This window comes from Hyperolius riggenbachi, chromosome 8, assembly GCF_040937935.1.
Source record: "Hyperolius riggenbachi isolate aHypRig1 chromosome 8, aHypRig1.pri, whole genome shotgun sequence".
Taxonomy (NCBI): Eukaryota; Metazoa; Chordata; class Amphibia; order Anura; family Hyperoliidae; genus Hyperolius; species Hyperolius riggenbachi.
In genome coordinates, this window is record NC_090653.1 from 131,937,184 (window position 1) to 131,955,751 (window position 18,568).

General features: G+C 42.6%; 1 protein-coding gene across 1 annotated transcript in view; it reads right to left on the reverse strand.

Moving 5' to 3' along the window:
* The window catches only part of ALG13 (ALG13 UDP-N-acetylglucosaminyltransferase subunit), a 211,349-nt gene that overhangs the window by 30,437 nt on the left and 162,344 nt on the right, over window positions 1–18,568 (reverse strand). Inside the window, exons 26-29 of the mRNA XM_068247910.1 lie at window positions 15,102–15,157; window positions 11,819–11,890; window positions 8,849–9,008; window positions 127–219 (exon numbers count right to left, since the gene is read on the reverse strand). Of these exons, the coding sequence (XP_068104011.1) occupies window positions 127–219; window positions 8,849–9,008; window positions 11,819–11,890; window positions 15,102–15,157 (381 nt within the window). The remainder of the gene's footprint in view (window positions 1–126; window positions 220–8,848; window positions 9,009–11,818; window positions 11,891–15,101; window positions 15,158–18,568) is intronic.

Here is an 18,568-nt window from a genome sequence, read left to right on the forward strand (position 1 = left end):
TATATATATAGATATATATATAGATATATATATAGATATATATAGATATATATAGATAGATAGATATATTTTAAATGGCATGTTTGAAGTTCTATTTTGCTGTTATCAATTCTTTTTTTAACCTACCTCTAGGCAGATCATTCCCACTGGGGTCACAGGAATATGGAGGAGGTGGAAGAGGAACAGTGCAGTCTCCTATCTCACCAGAACCAGGTTGAGCTTATGGGAAAAAAAAAATTGAAACAACAAAATATCAATGATTGCCAAAGGTTCATCTCCCTTTCCCAAGTAAATACCTGACACCTGTATGTCTCCAACTGCTTTTATGAATTGCCATTTGAAGATTCAAACCGAAGTCATAAAAAATATGAATTTCCAATCTGAATCTCCACCCTAAAATTGATCTAACTGGGCCTCTGTTCTTTGGGTTGGTTTTTCACACTTTGGACACATTTCCTTTTTTTTGGTTTATTGGGTCCACTGATTATGCCAGCATATGCTATAGCGTCAGGTGAAACAGGATACTAAAAAGAAAAAAGCAATATAGCACCTATTGTTGCAAAGGTATAACACAATGCTCTATTCAAATCACTGCCTAAAAAAAAAAAAAAAAAGATGCTGCAGAGAGCACAATGTTATTAGCGGCTTTCTGTGGTGCCCAGAGTATAAGGGTGCATAATTTTTTTTTAATGGCAATAGGAAGTCTCAATACGAAAATCACATAATGGGAGCTTCTGAGTGCCCAAATTTAGCTATAAAGCTACTATTCATGGCTTTGTGATGGAAAGGGGGGGGGGGGGGGGTTATAGTTAGGCACCTCAGGGTGGGGGGGGGGGGGGGGGGTGGATGTGTAAAAGGAAACCTCATGCTGTACCTGTACATTAATAGTACATAGCTACCTCACCATCAGTTCCTCTCAGAAGCTCACCATTTTCTTCTTACGATTCCTTCGAGTTCTGACAAGATTTTGTCAGAGCTGAAACATATCAGTTTCTGACAGTTGCATCATAGTTGCTATCAGTTATAACTGAAAGAACAATTGATGAGCAAGGTAATGTACATGTTTCCCTATGGTTAAAGTTGGCAATATTACAATTTAACAGTGTGTTAACCAGGAAGCTGGTATGTGGTAGTGGCCATTTTCAAAATGGAAGACAAAGAATTCCAATGATCACATTGTACAAACAGGATGCATGAGAAGAGAGAGAGATGGATTAGTAGACTACATGGGAGGTAAATATGACGTGTTTGTTTATTTTGATTTAATTTTCAGTTCAGGTTTGCTTTAAGGGTTAGGCAGGCATCAGTAGAGTAAGAGTTCTGTGTGACTTCGGGTTTGGTTATAGTAAAATCTCAGTAAAGATTAACAATATTTTGCTAAGATAATTTAGTAGCATTCTACTACTGGCAATATCGGCCACCCTTTTTGTAGGCGCCTTTACTACATGTACATGGGGGCAAGAACATCTCCCCCACAAATCAAACAGAATCTGCTACTCATCTATAGTGCAAATCCAGCTTTAACTTTGAATTGCAATAATTAACTTTTTTCCCACTCAAGAAAAACGTAAGCGAGGAAACACTTCTGGTAAACAAGTTGAGGGAAGACTCTGAATACCATAGACTTCCCAGTCCTTGGGTTTGTCCCATCCTTCCTGTGGTATCCCCAGTTGAAGTTACTCCTCCTGCTAGGTCTTTGGCGCTCACTGGGCAGCCTTTGGAACTACTCACATCCCCAAGTAGTTCTAAAAATGTGTTGCACATAAGTGAGTCCATACTCGCGCCTGCTCAGTACGGATGGCTTTCTGAGTGCTATCCAACATAGCAGGTCAACTACCTATAAAACAGAGATGGCACATGAACAACAGGATGGGTCAAAGACCGGAAAGATTATGGTATTCAGAACCTTCTCTCTACTTAGGTATGTACCAAATCTAAAAGTTTCCTCAGATCATGATCCCCTTAAATAACCACTTTAACAAACAGCTGTACTTGTAGTGGGCTGAGGAGTACATACATTTAAAAGGATGACCCGATAAACCCCGTGCAAGGAAATCCAGATAGAATATTGACTATATTCTGATCCTTGATAGAATATCAGTACAATTACCGATACTCAACTAGTATTCCTCACTGGAGCCCAATTCTGACACTAACCCTCCCCTGTATACACCCAACACTAACTCCCTTCCACCTACTCCCAGCACTAACTTTCCCCCAGCTATGCCTCACACTAACTGCTATAACTTATGATAACCCACTGCTGCTTACACTGCATCTCCGGCACCCAAAGTTGCTTAATTGCACATACTGAAATTGCATATCAAAAGCAGTCTGTTGCCGGTGCTCCTCCAATGCCCAAAGGCATGTTGCCACTGAGTTTGTAGCAGAGTCTGCTACAGAGAGCACTGTATCTTGTACCCTATGCGCCAGTTGGCACAATTACAGGAGCTCAAAGCTGCTACAGAGCCACAGTGGCTGTATAAGATATTAAGTGCTTGGTTCCAAACACTGAACTGTGGCCATGTACGTTATGGAGTGTCCAGCTACAGAGCCACAGCATCTGTGTAGAATATTGGGTGCCAAAAATTGCCCTCCTGGCACCACCATAGCCAGAAATTACATTGTGGGTTATGTTGGCACCTAAACAAGTGTGATGAGCACCTTTTTAATTACTTTGCTAGGGAGTATATACATTTTAAACACACTACTTATCTTTGTATAGGTAAATCAATTATACAACTTTTGCTGCTATACCAAATTTGGAGGTATGCTGGTCAGGTGGCCTTTGCTCAGTAAATATTTTGGCTCCTCTCTCTCTAACCCATGTGGGCAATAATATGATGGATGAAGGCGTCTGGACAGCAAACTGTCCAGTAAAATTGCACTCGAAGTAACAGGAAATGGCGCTACAGGGGCAGCGAGACTGCAATTATTTTTATTAATAAGCGTACACATGTGCACTGCACAAAACGTTACACATTATTAATGTAAACTTTCCATCATATCAGATGGAAAAAATAAATAAATAAAAAAGATTGAACAAGGGTTTTAAGAAGAAAAAACAATTAAGCCATTAAAATGAAGAGGAAGAAAAATAGGTTTTTCTGATGAGGCTTACAGGCTGTCATGTATATCTGACCTGCTTTCTACATGGAATTAGGATGGGTACTCACAAATAAATATCAATTGTTATTTTGCTAAGTAAAATGCAGTCCATTAAACATGCAGCATATTAAAGAGACACTGAAGCGGATAAAAAATTATGATAATGATTTTTATGTGTAATACAGCTAAGAAATAAAACATTAGGATCAGAGACTTAAGTCTAATGTAGTTTCCAGTACAGGAAGAGTTAAGAAACTCCAGTTATCTCTATGCAAAAAAAGCCATTAAGCTATACAACTTTCAAAGTCTTGGAGAGGGCTGTCTTCTAAAGTTTATTATCTCCGCTGCCAGTGAAGAATTTTTTTTTTCTCTGCCAGAGGACGGTCAATAGTTCACAAGATTGCTCTGAAAAAATCATTTAGAATGCTAAGTGTTGTGTAATCTGCACATATTAGAGAATGATGCAATGTTAGAAAAAAACACTATATACCTGAAAATAAAAATATGAGAATATTTTCTTTGCTGCTAATCTAGTAATTATCCGTAGTACACAACCAATTCATCATATTTTTTTTCCGCTTCAGTGTCTCTTTAAACTACACTTGCACATCAACAATCTACGTTTTACATTCAATAATTTCTACAACACCACCATCTAGTGGATCTATGCATACATAGCTTTTCATTTTCGGAAAGTCTTCAAAAGCATTTTCAAAACATTGCACAATATTGGAAGCAATTGCAGATTTATTTCCTCATTAAAGCTACCCTCAAGTATACTACATTACTCAACACACACAAAAAAGCCCAGACCGTTTTAATGTAATTCACCCTAATATTTTAAGCACGAAGATAAAAAACAAATAAGGAAAATAAACGGTGAGTGGTACATACCAACAACAAGAGCCTACAAATGTTGGTAAAAAAATCGTATAAATACTTTATTGTATCAAAAAACTTTTTTGTTAAAAGAAAGCCTGACCACATATCCCAACCACCACCCTGCTGACCCCCACAGCAAGCTCAACCGCACACACTCAGACAAACATACCGGGCAACACAACACATAATAATGCATTAATGTTCATGGAGCTCCAAAGTAGATGTAAAAACAAAAAAGGCACTGATGTGTCTATTCAGGTTGCAACCTATTGCCCAGAATGTGATATTGAGCCCAAGCACTGGTCCATATCATTTGAACAGATTGATGGTTAGAGCCGTGAAGCAATAAATGCCATGAAGCATGCTAGTTGCTATGTAAACCGTTAATGAAGACTCCATATAGCAAGTGGCAGTCTATTGATCTTCGTCAAGAGGCACAGCCATAAGCAATATATAAGGCAAAGCAAAGAGTCAGCGGCATAGAGTAAATGGCAGCACTATCACATGCAGATCTGTAGCTGGCATGAAAAACTGTAAGCACAAGAGCCCTGAGAACCTTAGAATACTGTTCCATAAGCTTTAGAGGCCACCACAGCCATCAAGCATTTCCTGTAGCGTTCATTGGGACTTCTGCATCTGTCAACAGGTCATTTGGCATATTCTTCCTTGGCAAACATTGGCAAACATTGCTTCAGCAGCATCAGCTTTATAAGCGTTTGAACTTTTTTCTTTGTTTGTTGTTTTTTTAGATAGGATACAGATCAGGCCTCATAAAATGCCACATACTTGAGTGCTTTAATGTTTTAGTTATTATGCAGTTGTAGGGTTCTTACATGTAACTGAGGACATTCTGGAAGGAAGCATACTGTCCAGATTCTCAGTCTTGAGATTTCATGGTTTCCTTCAGATACCAAACACCTAGTGCCAGATGCAGCAAAGCATCCACAAAACTATTGCCTTCTCTAGGTTTCAAAAGAAGGTATGGTGAGGGTTTGAAAGCTTCATTTTTTTATTTTTTTATTTAGTGCTTCTTAACCCAAAACTTCATTTCTCAGGGGGTGCGATTTGTAGAATTTGTTTTGTAAGCTAGCTGTCCAGTGCATACTGCCCATCATGCATCCCGTACCAGCTTTACTAATGCCCTACAGTGTACCCAATCTTTAAAGGTGAGTGCAACAGTCTTATAGTGCTTGCTACCTACTGGTAAAGTGTGGAATCACAATGCTAATGGAACTTTAGGTACCAACACTGGCAGCCGACAGTGGGGAGAGATTCATTGAGTAGACTGGAGGCCATATAAAACTGGGTTAGATATTAGGGAAGGAATGCTGTTGGAAGAATATGGAGATTCAAATGACTGCTGGACAAGTTTGGGGAAGGGGCACAATTTATTCATGCCAGAGATTGGCAGTACATATGTGACTGCTGCAGTGGCTTCATTGTGACTGTCAGGGAAGATTCTGAGAAGGTGTGACTCCTTGCATTGACTGCCCACTTCGGGTCCTTCTACAACAACATTTCAGTAGTTATCAAACTGGTGCTTTGTGCATTACACATACAGTTATGTCATTTTTCCATTTTTGATCGGTGTCCAAGACTGATACTGCTTGAATTAGATAAAAAGTAAGCCTAGCCATCTATGGAGCCCCTCACCAATTCTCACCTTTTAGCTCAGGGGTGTCAAACAAATACGATTTGGCCAAAACTGAACACCGGGACCAAGTCATGGGCCACCCTCAATGTATAGTGGCCTTCTTTCCTTATGAAGTTCCTTGGGGTCCAATGCCTCCCCCCCCCCTTCCCTTTATAGTTCCCTGGTGCCTAGTGGCCAACTCCCTTCCCTATACAGTTACCTGGTGTTCAGTTGTCCTCCCTCTTTTATACAGCTCCCTGATGTCTAGCACTTTCTCCCTTCCTCCCCATATGGCTTCCCTGGTGAACTAGGCTATCAGTCTCCAATATAACGCAAAGTAGAGAATTCACTTGCGGGCAAAATGTGATGGCTCTCCCAGCCAGAGTTTGCCATGTATAGTCTATCTCAGTGGTCTTTATGAAACTTTAGATACCAATAAAACATTCTTGGAAAATAGTGACATTCCCCTTGAGAAAGCTCTCCATGCACTGTGTTCAGCATGGTCCTGGAGGCCCTTTTATAAAAATGGGCCAAGTCTGGTCACTAGAAAAGATCACATTTTAGCCTCATTGCCAGTTTCTGCATGATCACATTCTTATGGAAATTCTCAGCGTTTTCATTGATTACAATATTTATAAAGTGCTGATAGCCTATTGCCACTTCACTTATTGCCAAACTTATGTCATTTTTATAGTACAGCATAAGAACTGAGAAAACTAGCAATGTTTGTTTCAAAAACCCTGTTAATCGGTTTGCCATAGACATTACCTTAAGCACCAGATGTCCGTGGCCTTGATGAAAGTCAGTGGGCTGCATACTGATACTTCTGCTAAGTAAACAGTTATGGGATTGCAGTCATATTATGGTTTGTAACTGAATAGCACTTGCTGCTGTAGGGTAAATATAGTATTGTGATCTCTGCAGTGACAAGCACAGAACAAAATCTGATGCCCTTTTATAAAATTTAACATGATAGAAGTGGCAATCGGATTTTGAAAAGTGGAAAAGATAGATAAGCTCTTAAAACAGGTGTCAGTGCAAAAAGGAGGTATGTAGTTAGATATCCTTGTAGATCTCCTGAAGTATTCTACGCCTAACAAAAATTTACATACTATTGTGTGCTTAGCACACTAATGAAAAAAAGGTTCAAAAACCCATGAATTACAAAAGTATAAATCAATTTATTACTAAAAGGGCCCATGGGGGGTTGCACCTTGGGGACATAACCACATTGTCCTTTATAGATTTAGTAATAAATTGATTTATACTTTTGTAATTATGGGTTTTTGAACTTTTTTTTATTATATGCCTAAGCCTACATATACACTAACCTGGTCTCCCTGAATGATTGTTCTGATGTCGGGGACACCTTGTGCATATAGCTTTATTCTACATGTAAACTTAGGGAGACCTATCCCCTCATGGGTAGAGTTCCACTGGTTTTCAGTTGCTTCAGTCGAATATACAAAGCTTTCCCTGAACAGGATATGCTTATATTACATCCAGTTTATTGAGAGATCATGTACAAAAGAGAAAATCTGTCTGCTACTCAGGTGCAGTGTGTTACGGTCATCCAGATGGCTTAAAGAGAACCCGAGGTGAGTTCTAAGAATCCTATTAGCACACAGAGGCTGGGTCTGCATATAATAACCGGGGGGGTGGGGGGGGGTGGAGCAGTATAGCAACAGAAGCTGGGCATTATATGCAGACCCAGCCTCTGTGTGCTAATAGGATTCTTAGAACCCACCTTGGGTTCTCTTTAATGCTTTCTTTGCTTAGAGGCTCATGTCTCTTCTATGGCCTCTATGCAGTTTTTCTCCAGAGTTCCAGGAAAGGTTCTGACACCTCAATGAGTCTGATGTTACTTAACTTTATCACTTAATTCAAAAGGTTCTAAAAAGTAATTTTATCCAGAAGATGAAAAATCATATACAAGAAAACTCAGAAGGGAAAAAAAAAAAATGTTGTCCACGATATAACGCACTGCAATGCACATGCCTTGCATCGGGAATGCATGCACGAAACTGCGTATGCGTATAGGTACACAAACATTTTTCATAGTACTTATAGGCTAAAAAGATTTAACATATTACGAGGGAAAAAAATGGCGAGTTAGGCTTTATGTAGCCACACTTGTCAAAAGTACCAATGAACACAGGACTAGTTAAAGCCAGTAAAAAGCCCACTTACTATACAGGGGGTAGTGGACCCCCTATTTGCCAATGCTCACTACTTAAAACATGAAAAGTAGGTCTAGCTCAACGTCCCTTTCAAAAAACGTAATTTTATTGAAAAAAAAAAAAAAAGTACAGTAACTGCACTCCAAGTACTAATAAATACAGAACTCCCCCATGTCCCCTTTAATACCAGACAGTCTATAACAGATGAAGCGATGCAACGACAGATTGCTGAGGATTGATCAATAAAGCGGTAAATGCAGAGTTAAAGATAGTGCTCAGATAGCCTATATTCTCATGTACATGCCGCTCTAACCGATGGAGAATATAGGCTATCAGAGCTCTATCTTTAACTCTGCATTTACCGCTTCATCTATGTTATAGACTGTCTGGTCGTAAAAGGGGCATGTTACCCATTTCTGGCAGTTGAATTCATTCACAATTGGCATGAGCCATTTGTGCGGCCAGGTCGTATGATTGGGGATCCCATTTGTGATTGTTTAGTGATGGATGTGCACAGGGTCAGATTTGTACTCTTTACCGCCCAAGGCCACTGTCACCAGCTGCCCTCCAGTATAGGTAGCGAGATGACCCCTCTCCCCCTTTCCTTCAGTATAGGTAGCCAGATGACTTCCTTAATCCCTCTTTTTCCCGCTTGCAAATGCTGCTCAAGTTCAGCCTGCTGCTTTGGTGCCATTGCTCCTGTGGCGCTCTAGGCCATGGCCTAGGCGGCCTTGGCTTAAATCCGGCCCTGGATGTGCATGTGCAGCCGGCTGTGGTATTATTCATGTAGTGGCTGGATATTGTTTTCATGGTGGAGTTCAGTTTTTATTAGTACTTGGAGTGCAATTACCTTTTTCTACCAATAAAATTATGTTTTTGAAAGGGACATTGAGCTAGACGTTCATTTTTGAATAGTAACCAGAAACATCCCTTACTTTTAATAAATGACTGAAGAGGTAATCTAGTTATGCTACTAGTCATTACTACCTTCAAGGCGAAAAAGTGTGTTCTTATGTCAGAAAATTTTCTGGCTCCTCAGTATTACCTGGTCTGACAGTGGGGGGTTGAGACATAATCATTGGCTGTACAGCAGTCTGGGGCAGGACAGTGGATGTGACAGTGGAAGGGATAACCATAGATGGACTTGAAGAGATAACCGTTGCTGGTGAAGCAGTCACACCAGAGGTAGAAATTACAGAGGTCACCTAATAAAAAAAAAAAAAAAGTTACAATGACATTTGCATTGGACATGATATGCATATTTTTCTGTACAGCAAATAGGTTAAGATTACTCCTGACTAACACAAAGTAAAGTGGTAAAAATAATGTAGCTAGACAAGTGTAGTTCAATGCATGAAAAAAATAAAATAAAACTGTTCGGAGATTCCAGAAATACCTGAACTTCCCATGTTTATATAGGCTCCTACCCTTGATCATCCAGTGAAAAAGTCCAAGGGCTTCCCCTATCCTCCACAACCCTTCAGTTGCTGGCCAGGACCCTCCCTCTTTGCAGCCATGGTCCCCTCAGTGTAGGAGCACAGCAGCACTGAACAGGCGCAAGTAAGGTTCACACCTGCGCAGTAGAATGGAGCCACTCATGCACGGAGGAAAAAAGTCATGCACCAGTGGCTTTGTGTTACTGTGCAGGCACAGGCATACTTTGCACCTGTATGGTATGGTGCGCTCGTCCATGGAAAGAAACACGGCTATCAATATTCATTAATCTCCCTACTCCTGTAAAACTGAGCATGCCCAAGCTGGCTGCTGCTGCGCTTTGGGTCTTAAGTGAGAAAAGCACTTTACTTTTTTTTGAAACACAAAGGGCCCTATTCATAAAACATTTGCGGGGAAAAAAATCTTGGAGGGAAAACACTGCATGGGTATTTTAGACTTGTGTACTAATTCATAAAAATGTTTATACTTGCGATAGATAATAGGTCGGGGAATTCCCGCACTAAACAGGCGGTGCTGCAGAGTTGTTACATTTGCTGGCTGAGTTGATACATTTTCTCTGTGCAGACACAGATAACTATAGGCAGCGCCAGCATCCCTTCACATGTGCATTTTTTTTTTAAACTGCCTCTCCTTGCCCTAAATCTTCTCTGAATTTGTCTATTAGTCTTCCTAAACAATCTATTTAACCACTTAAGGACCGGGCTATTTTTTGTTTAGCTCTCCAGCCCACAGCAGAGACCAGCAATGAGGCAGGGCGACCAGACTTCCCCTTTTTCTTCCCCACTAGGGGGGTAGGGGGTCTGATCGCCGCCGCTCTGTGTGGCCGAGCAGGGAGGCTCCTCAAAGCCCCCTGTGCAGCGATTTTCCGCCTCCCTCTCCTTCCCTCCCTGCTGTGGGCGGCACAGGACGGCGATCCGTCCTGCGCCGCCTCTGATAGGCTTCATCCCATCAGATGGCGGGGATCGCCGATCTCCTTTACGGCGCCCTATGATGTCAACACCAGGGATTTCTTCCCCGCGTGTTTACATTTAGCCTGCGAGCCGCGATCGGAAGCTGGCAGGCTGTTCACGAAGACACCCTCCGTGAACTGACATGGAAACACCACTTCGACCTGCTGACGCCTATTGGCGTTAGGCGGTCGTTAAGTGTTAATTGCTGCAGCTTAGAAGAACTTCAAGAAATGTTACACATGCAGGCTTTCTGATGTGAAATATATCTGAAAACAGGTACCCAAGGGGTTAAAAAAAAACACAGCCTTGGTTTTCCTGGATGCCTTGACTGCTCTGCTCTCACTGCTGCCTGGGAGGTCTTTCTCATTCACTTAGCTGTTACTGCTGGCTTATCGCGTTATCTAAACAGCCGGGTTTCTCCACTCACATTGCGCCTGCTCTAATCTTTATGAATTAACCTTCAGTGACATGTTGTGATCATCTCCGCACAAGGCGGTAATTTCCCGCACTGCTTAGGAATTTTATCTTTTAATGCGGAAACCGCTTTTATGAATGAACACTTTGCTAAATGGTCGGGAAAGTCAGCTGATTTGAGCATTACTGCATGCGGGAATGCTTTATGAATAGAGGCCATAGCAGTTTAAGGTTTTATTCTATTGTTTCAATTGCATGGCAGTCTTTCACTCAGAATTTAAAAGCCTGACTTATTGGCTTTTTAAAAAAAAAAAAAAAATCTTCCCCTGCATTGGTCGGGCATTACTGCACAGGTGCTGGCCTGGCTGTGCGCATACTACATCGCACGCCCGTGGCTGGGAGCGCACTGCACAAGACGGCACAATTACATCATGCACAGAGCGCTCCTGGCTGCAGACTTGCACTGTAGATTCGCGCAGCCATGCCAGCGCCCGCGCACTAATGCCTGACTCTGGTAACATTTAAGGGGACGCGATGGGCATCAGGACAGCTGCCAGTACATGTCTCCCCCCCCCCCCCCCCATTTGTTTCCTACTTTACTCGGCTCTGGTATCCTTTAGGGCTTGTTCACACTATGAGCGTTTGCGTATTTTTTTTAAGAGCTGGCAAATTTAGAAAACCCCCTAAAAGCGCTTGTGCAATGATTCCCTATGAGAGTGTTCACATATGAGCGGTTTGAATGCAATCGGCTTTCAAAAGTCCTGCCTGTATCATTTTCTGAGTGCTTTGGCTCAATGGAAGGTATATGGAAATCGCAAAGCGCTTGAAAAAGCACTTTATATAGCGATTTCCTGAGCGCTTCTATGAATAAATACATTGTATTAATTCATTTCCGGGTGAAAGAGTTCACTTCCTTACTTTCGTTAGGAAGTGAAAAAACTAATCGTTTTGCAAAAAGCATTCAGAAAAACGCTTTAAGCACAAAGCGCAGGGAAAGGTGCCGACAAAACTCATTGAATCGCTCAGTGCTTGTGATAGCACTGACGATTTATAATGTGAACATTCAATGTTTTCCCTCCCCGGGGTCATGTTGCCCGTAAGTATTCGGTCTCATGTGTAAATGGGGAACAGGTGCGAAATTCAGCGTTAGTCACACTCAAAACAAAACATTTTTCTATATAAAAGGATGTAATCACCTGCTCAGAGTACTTGTATGAGGATACATCATCTTGCAAAGGCACAGTCTGGGGCATATCGTCCTGAAGAGACTAAAAGATCCAGAGTACAAGATGCGTACATTGCAAAATAAAAAAAAAAAAAAAAAAAAAAATACAAATTGTGAAATACAGCTTGTGAGCAAACATGTAAATTATATTCAGCTTTCAATTTGAACTAAGCAAGCTGAATTGTCAGGGAGTGCAATTGGCTCATTTACAAGTCACATAATTTGTATGCAAGCCAGAATTCACTCATTGATCCTCATCTAGCTATGATAAATGTATTCCATTGCAAACCATACCACTGGATTTCAGAAGTTAAATCATGGAACCTCTTTTAGCAAACGTAAAATACAGTACATTTGTTTAGGTGAGCCAAACATCACAAAATTCACATCTCTGCATTTATATCTTACAGTTTGACTCAAAGTAGCAATCAAATACATACAGACGCTAGGTAGTTGAATACTGAGGTAAATTCTAGGGTCACCTGAAGCAAAACACAGTCCAGGAGCCCAATGGTGCAGTATTGAGTACAGAGATGAAGGATAAGCAATGGAAGTGTTATACTTACAAAGTCTGCACCCACTGCATCAGTATGCGGGAAATAAACTGTCCGTGCTCGGTTTGCCAGGGAGCTAGCTCCTGGGTGGTTGCTCTAGATGGAGGGTATTTATGGATTTGCACTAAAACCTAAAAGATGTTACCTCCTGTGGAGGTCTAAGGTAACTAATGTTCGGGTGAAGTTTTTGACAGACATATCTAAATAAAAGGTGAGTGGCAAGGCCTTACCTCTCCAATAGCGACACCAGTTTAACTGGAAAATATTGTTTGAGAACACAAAAAATTGGACACATTTCATGGGTATTCTACTTACAGTATAAATCATGCCTAGAAAAAAAAAAAAAAAAAAAAAAAAGGTAAAAAGTGTAAGTGTGTGAGCACCTCTAAGGCTCTAAGGGCCCTTTTCCACCAGCGCGTTTGCGCTGGCTGAATCGCAAAAACGCAAACCGCTAGCGATTTTACAATCGCTACGGTTTGCTTTTTAACATAGGAATCGCGGTAGGTCATTTCCACTACCGCGATTCATTTTTGTCGGGAACACGAACGCGCGGCGGAGCGATATTTGCCGCGATTTTGCTATGCAGTGCATAGCAAAATCGCGGCCGCGAACGTCGGGGAATCTCCGCTAATTGCGATTCAGCAATCGCTAGCGTTCAGCGTGAACGCTAGCGATTGCTAGTGGAAAAGGGCCCTTAGAGGCACCTATGCACGTACAGACACTGTGTGCCGAATTAAAAAAAAAAAAAAGTTTTCCTGTTACACTGGTGTGTCACTGTTGGAGAGGTAAGGCCTTGCCCTCATCTTTGTATATGGATGTGAGATATCTCAGAGGCAAGACCTTACCTCTCCAATAGTGTCGCACCAGTGTAACAGGAAAGATTTTTATTGAGCGCACAAAAGGTGTTCAAAGGTGGGCGAGTGCCTCTAAAGGCTCATACACACACAGACTATAGTCTTTGGAAACTGAAAGATCACAGACCAATCTTACCACCCTTCATGTAGTATGAGAGCCATACTCTACACAGTCTTTTCTATGGAGCTGAACTCCACATCAGAAAAAAATCTTTGCAAGATGCTGCACACACAGATGCTGTACAGACACAAAAGATCAGTATCTGCAAAAGATCTGTTCCTGCCAAAACTCCATTCCTGCAAATTGCAATGATAGTCTATGAGATCTGCAGATCATCATACACACATGATTTAACTGACATTCATCTGCAGATCAGATCCACCAGGATGGATTTTCAGATCTGCAGATGATTGCGTGATCTGCAGATGAATGTCAGTTAAATCATGTGTGTATGATGATCTGCAGATCTCATAGACTATCATTGCAATTTGCAGGAATGGAGTTTTGGCAGGAACAGATCTTTTGCAGATACTGATCTTTTGTGTCTGTACAGCATCTGTGTGTGCAGCATCTTGCAAAGATTTTTTTTCTGATGTGGAGTTCAGCTCCATAGAAAAGACTGTGTAGAGTATGGCTCTCATACTACATGAAGGTTGGTAAGATTGGTCTGTGATCTTTCATTTTCCAAAGACTATAGTCTGATGTGTGTATGCACCTTTAGAGTCTTGGAGGCGCTCACAGATGTACAGACACTTTTGAAAGCACGGTTTATACTGACCTAAGGAAGCAGGAGAGTACCCGTGAAATGTGTCCACTTGTGTGCTAAAAAAATCTTCTCCAGTTACACTGGTGCGTCACTAGTGGAGAGGTAAGGCCTTGCCTCTCATCTTTATATATTTATTTAGATACAACATATCTACGTCAGAAACACAGGCCGCCTCCACCCGAACGTTTAACATATAGACATTATACATATACATTTACAGATAGTCACATAATCTTGCATTATGCACATAAGATATAAAAAAGACATTCCCATAGTTCAGTAATGAATGAAATGGTGAAGAGATACTGAACCTAAAATAGGGCTCAATGCAACTGTAATAAAAGTGCAAGTCAAAAGATTCACTGTATGTGAGACTCCCACAAAGGATGGCCAATAACATGAAAATAATTCAGAATGTATGTAGAATTGTGCAAATTTATGCAGCTTGAAAGGACCAAATCTAATCCTAACATGGACTCAGCCAGTCCATTTTCAAACTACACATGTTGCATACAAGTTTGCATACATCTGAAGCAACTCAATTTGCATGGTCTTGGCTATCCCTATAGCTGAAGTAGAACCTGTACAAATCCCAACTCACCTGTCATGTAAAACTAGTTGGCTGAACAAAGTGTTATTAAGGGAGTTCCTGGGCAGTTTATATTACTTTTGCCAAGTTGTCTTCACAACCACATATCACTTATCCCTTTAGTGCTTCACTATTTTTTTTTCTACCTTCGTCAACTTTTAATGCCATACTCAAACAGCACATCAGTCCTGTGTGCACAGTAAGCATTGTGTTCCCTGTGAAAGCAGGAACGCAGCAGGAAATTCGTGCAGCATGTTAATCCATACTGACTGTATGCACGCTTCACTGTACTGTTAATGCTGTTATGTGGAAAATGCCTTGCATGCAGTGCATTGGGATATTGTGCTCTGTCAGACCGCACCATCCGCACTTTGAACTATGCATTGCAATGAGACGTTGTGCATTACAATGCGGCCGTTAGAATCCACTGCAAGTCTCCACTAAATTGAGCCTTGTAGTTAATTATGGTAAAAAAAAATATATGAAATACCAGATTCTGAGTGGACTCTGTCACACTATACAAAGAGGAACTCTCAAATGCACCATCTGAAAGTAGAACAGATGAAATATTAAACACTGATTAAAAAACAAGAATATAAGCAGTATACAGTATATACAAATACAAAAAAAAACAAGAAAAATAATGCAAACCTATATAATGTATACCCCAAAGCTTCATTTTACATTACTTCACATTGGTGATGGACAATCCTCATCCTAACCAGACTTTTGTACAAAGCTCAAAACAATGCAATGTGCAAAAAGTTTTGGCTTTCAGCACTGACAAATTCTATTTTAATGAACCATAACATACTAAAATGACTTTTCCCCTTACATTAAGGCTGCTTTCACAGTGGGGCGTTGCGTTTTATGCAACGTTAAAGTCGCAAAAGTGCCCCTAACAGCGCATCTAGGTTATGAAATTGGACGTTATTTTGCACTGCGTTGTGTCTCTTGGTGCGCCATTTTCGTTGCGTATTGATGGAACGAAAACGGCGTATGCGTTACATTTACAAAAAAAAAAGAAAACATTGCTGAGCATGTGCAACACAACGCAGCAAATGTATTGCTAAACACACAGCATGCAGCACTTTCTAAATATTGCTACACTTTCTAAATATTGCTACACACAACGTGTGCACTGTGAATGTCGCACAGACTTTGTATTGCTGTCCGTTAGTCTGCGTTATAATTTTTTATAACGTGCGACTTTAACGTCCACAGTGAACGAGGCCTTAGAGACTAACAAAATTTTCATCCTTATTTCTAGAGTTGGGCCGAACGGTTCGCCTGCGAACGGTTCCATGCGAACTTCCGTGGTTCGCGTTCGCGTCCCGCAGGCGAACCTTTGCGGAAGTTCGGTTCGCCCCATAATGCACATGGAGGGTCAACTTTGACCCTCTACATCACAGTCAGCAGGCCCAGTGTAGCCAATTAGGCTACACTAGCCCCTGGAGCCCCACCCCCCTTATAAAAGGCAGGCAGCAGCGGCCATTACGGTCACTCGTGTGCCTGCATTAGTGAGAGTAGGGCGAGCTGCTGCAGACTGTCTCTCATAGGGAAAGATTAGTTAGGCTTAGCTTGTTCCTGGCTGCATACCTGTTCAGTGAACCCACCACTGCATACCTGTTCAGTGAACCCACCACTGCATACCTGTTCAGTGAACCCACCACTGCATACCTGTTGTGTTCAGTGAACCTGCCACTGCATACCTGTTCTGTTCAGTGGACCCGCCACTGCATACCTGTTCTGTTCAGTGAACCTGCCACTGCATACCTGTTCTGTGAACCCGCCACTGCATACCTGTTCTGTTCAGTGGACCCGCCACTGTATACCTGTTCTGTTCAGTGAACCTGCCACTGCATACCTGTTCTGTGAACCCGCCACTGTATACCTGTTCTGTTCAGTGAACCTGCCACTGTATACCTGTTCTGTTCAGTGGACCCGCCACTGCATACCTGTTCTGTTCAGTGAACCTGCCACTGTATACCTGTACTGTTCAGTGAACCCGCCACTGCATACCTGTTCTGTTCAGTGGACCTGCTACTGTATACCTGTTCTGTTCAGTGAACCCGCCACTGCATACCTGTTCTGTTCAGTGAACCTGCCACTGTATACCTGTTCTGTTCAGTGAACCTGCCACTGTATACCTGTTCTGTTCAGTGGACCCGCCACTCCATACCTGTTCTGTTCAGTGGACCTGCCACTGCATACCTGTTCTGTGAACCCGCCACTGTATACACCTGTTCTGCTCAGTGAACCCGCCACTGTATACCTGTTCTGTTCAGTGGACCCGCCACTGCATACCTGTTCTGTTCAGTGGACCCGCCACTGCATACCTGTTCTGTTCAGTGGACCCGCCACTGCATACCTGTTCTGTTCAGTGGACCTGCCACTGCATACCTGTTCTGTGAACCCGCCACTGTATACCTGTACTGTTCAGTGAACCCGCCACTGCATACCTGTTGTGTTCAGTAAACCCGCCACTGTATACCTGTACTGTTCAGTGAACCCGCCACTGCATACCTGTTCTGTTCAGTGAACCTGCCACTGCATACCTGTTCTGTGAACCCGCCACTGTATACCTGTACTGTTCAGTGAACCCGCCACTGCATACCTGTTCAGTGAACCCACCTACCTACGTGAGTGCACGCAGTGTGATATATCACTCCGTGCATACCAGATATGGACAAAACAGGTAGAGGAAGAGGTAGTGCCAGAGCCAGAGGAAGGCAACCCGGCAGGTCTGCGCGAGGTCATGTAAATGTAATTTCGTGTGGACCTGGCCCACAGTACAGTGCTCGGAAGAAGGCACGTCCCATCACCTCCCAAGATTGTCAGGACATGGTTGAGTATTTAGCGACACAGAACACCTCATCTTGCTCAGCCACCAGCACTACTACTAGCACCACTTCCGCTGCATTTGACACTTCGCAAGAATTATTTAGTGTTGAAATCACTGATGCACAGCCATTGTTACAGCCAGATGAATTTTCACCAGCTCATATGTCTGAGTGACACGGCAACACTATGGATGTAACGTGTAAGGAGTATAAAGGACCTACTGATGGTGCATGTTTGGATTTGTCTGAGGCAAGCGAAGCTGGGCAGGATGATTACGATGATGACGATGATAGGGATCCTCTGTATGTTCCCAATAGAGGAGATGAAGAGGTGGACAGTTTAGAGGGGGAGTCAGAAAGTAGTAGGAGGAGAGAAGTTGCTGAAAGAAGCTGGGGCAGCTCTTCGTCAGAAACAGCTGGTGGCAGTGTCCGGCACCATGTATCGCCACCTATGTACAGCCAGCCAACTTGCCCTTCAGCATCAGCTGCTGAGGTCCCCATAGTGCCCACATCCCAGGGTGGCTCAGCGGTGTGGAAATTTTTTAATGTGTGTGCCTCAGATCGGACCAAAGCCATCTGTTCGCTCTGCCAACAAAAATTGAGCCGTGGAAAGGCCAACACTCACGTAGGGACAAGTGCCTTACGAAGGCACCTGGAGAAAAGGCACAAACAGCAATGGGATGGCCACCTGAGCAAAAGCAGCAGCAGCACACAAAAGAAAAGTCACCCTCCTTCTCTTCCTCCTTCAGGTGCATCATCTGCTTCTACCGCTTTCTCCCTTCCACCTTCACAGGCACCCTCCTCCACTCCGCCTCTGCCCTTGAGCGGTTCCTGCTCCTCTGCCCACAGCAGCAGTCAGGTGTCCATGAAGGAAATGTTTGAGCGGAAGAAGCCAATTTCGGCCAGTCACCCCCTTGCCCGGCGTCTGACAGCTGGCGTGGCGGAACTGTTAGCTCGCCAGCTGTTACCATACCGGCTGGTGGACTCTGAGGCCTTCCGTAAATTTGTGGCCATCGGAACACCGCAGTGGAAGATGCCAGGCCGCACTTATTTTTCGAGAAAGGCCATACCCCAACTGCACCGTGAAGTTGAGAGGCAAGTGGTGTCATCTCTT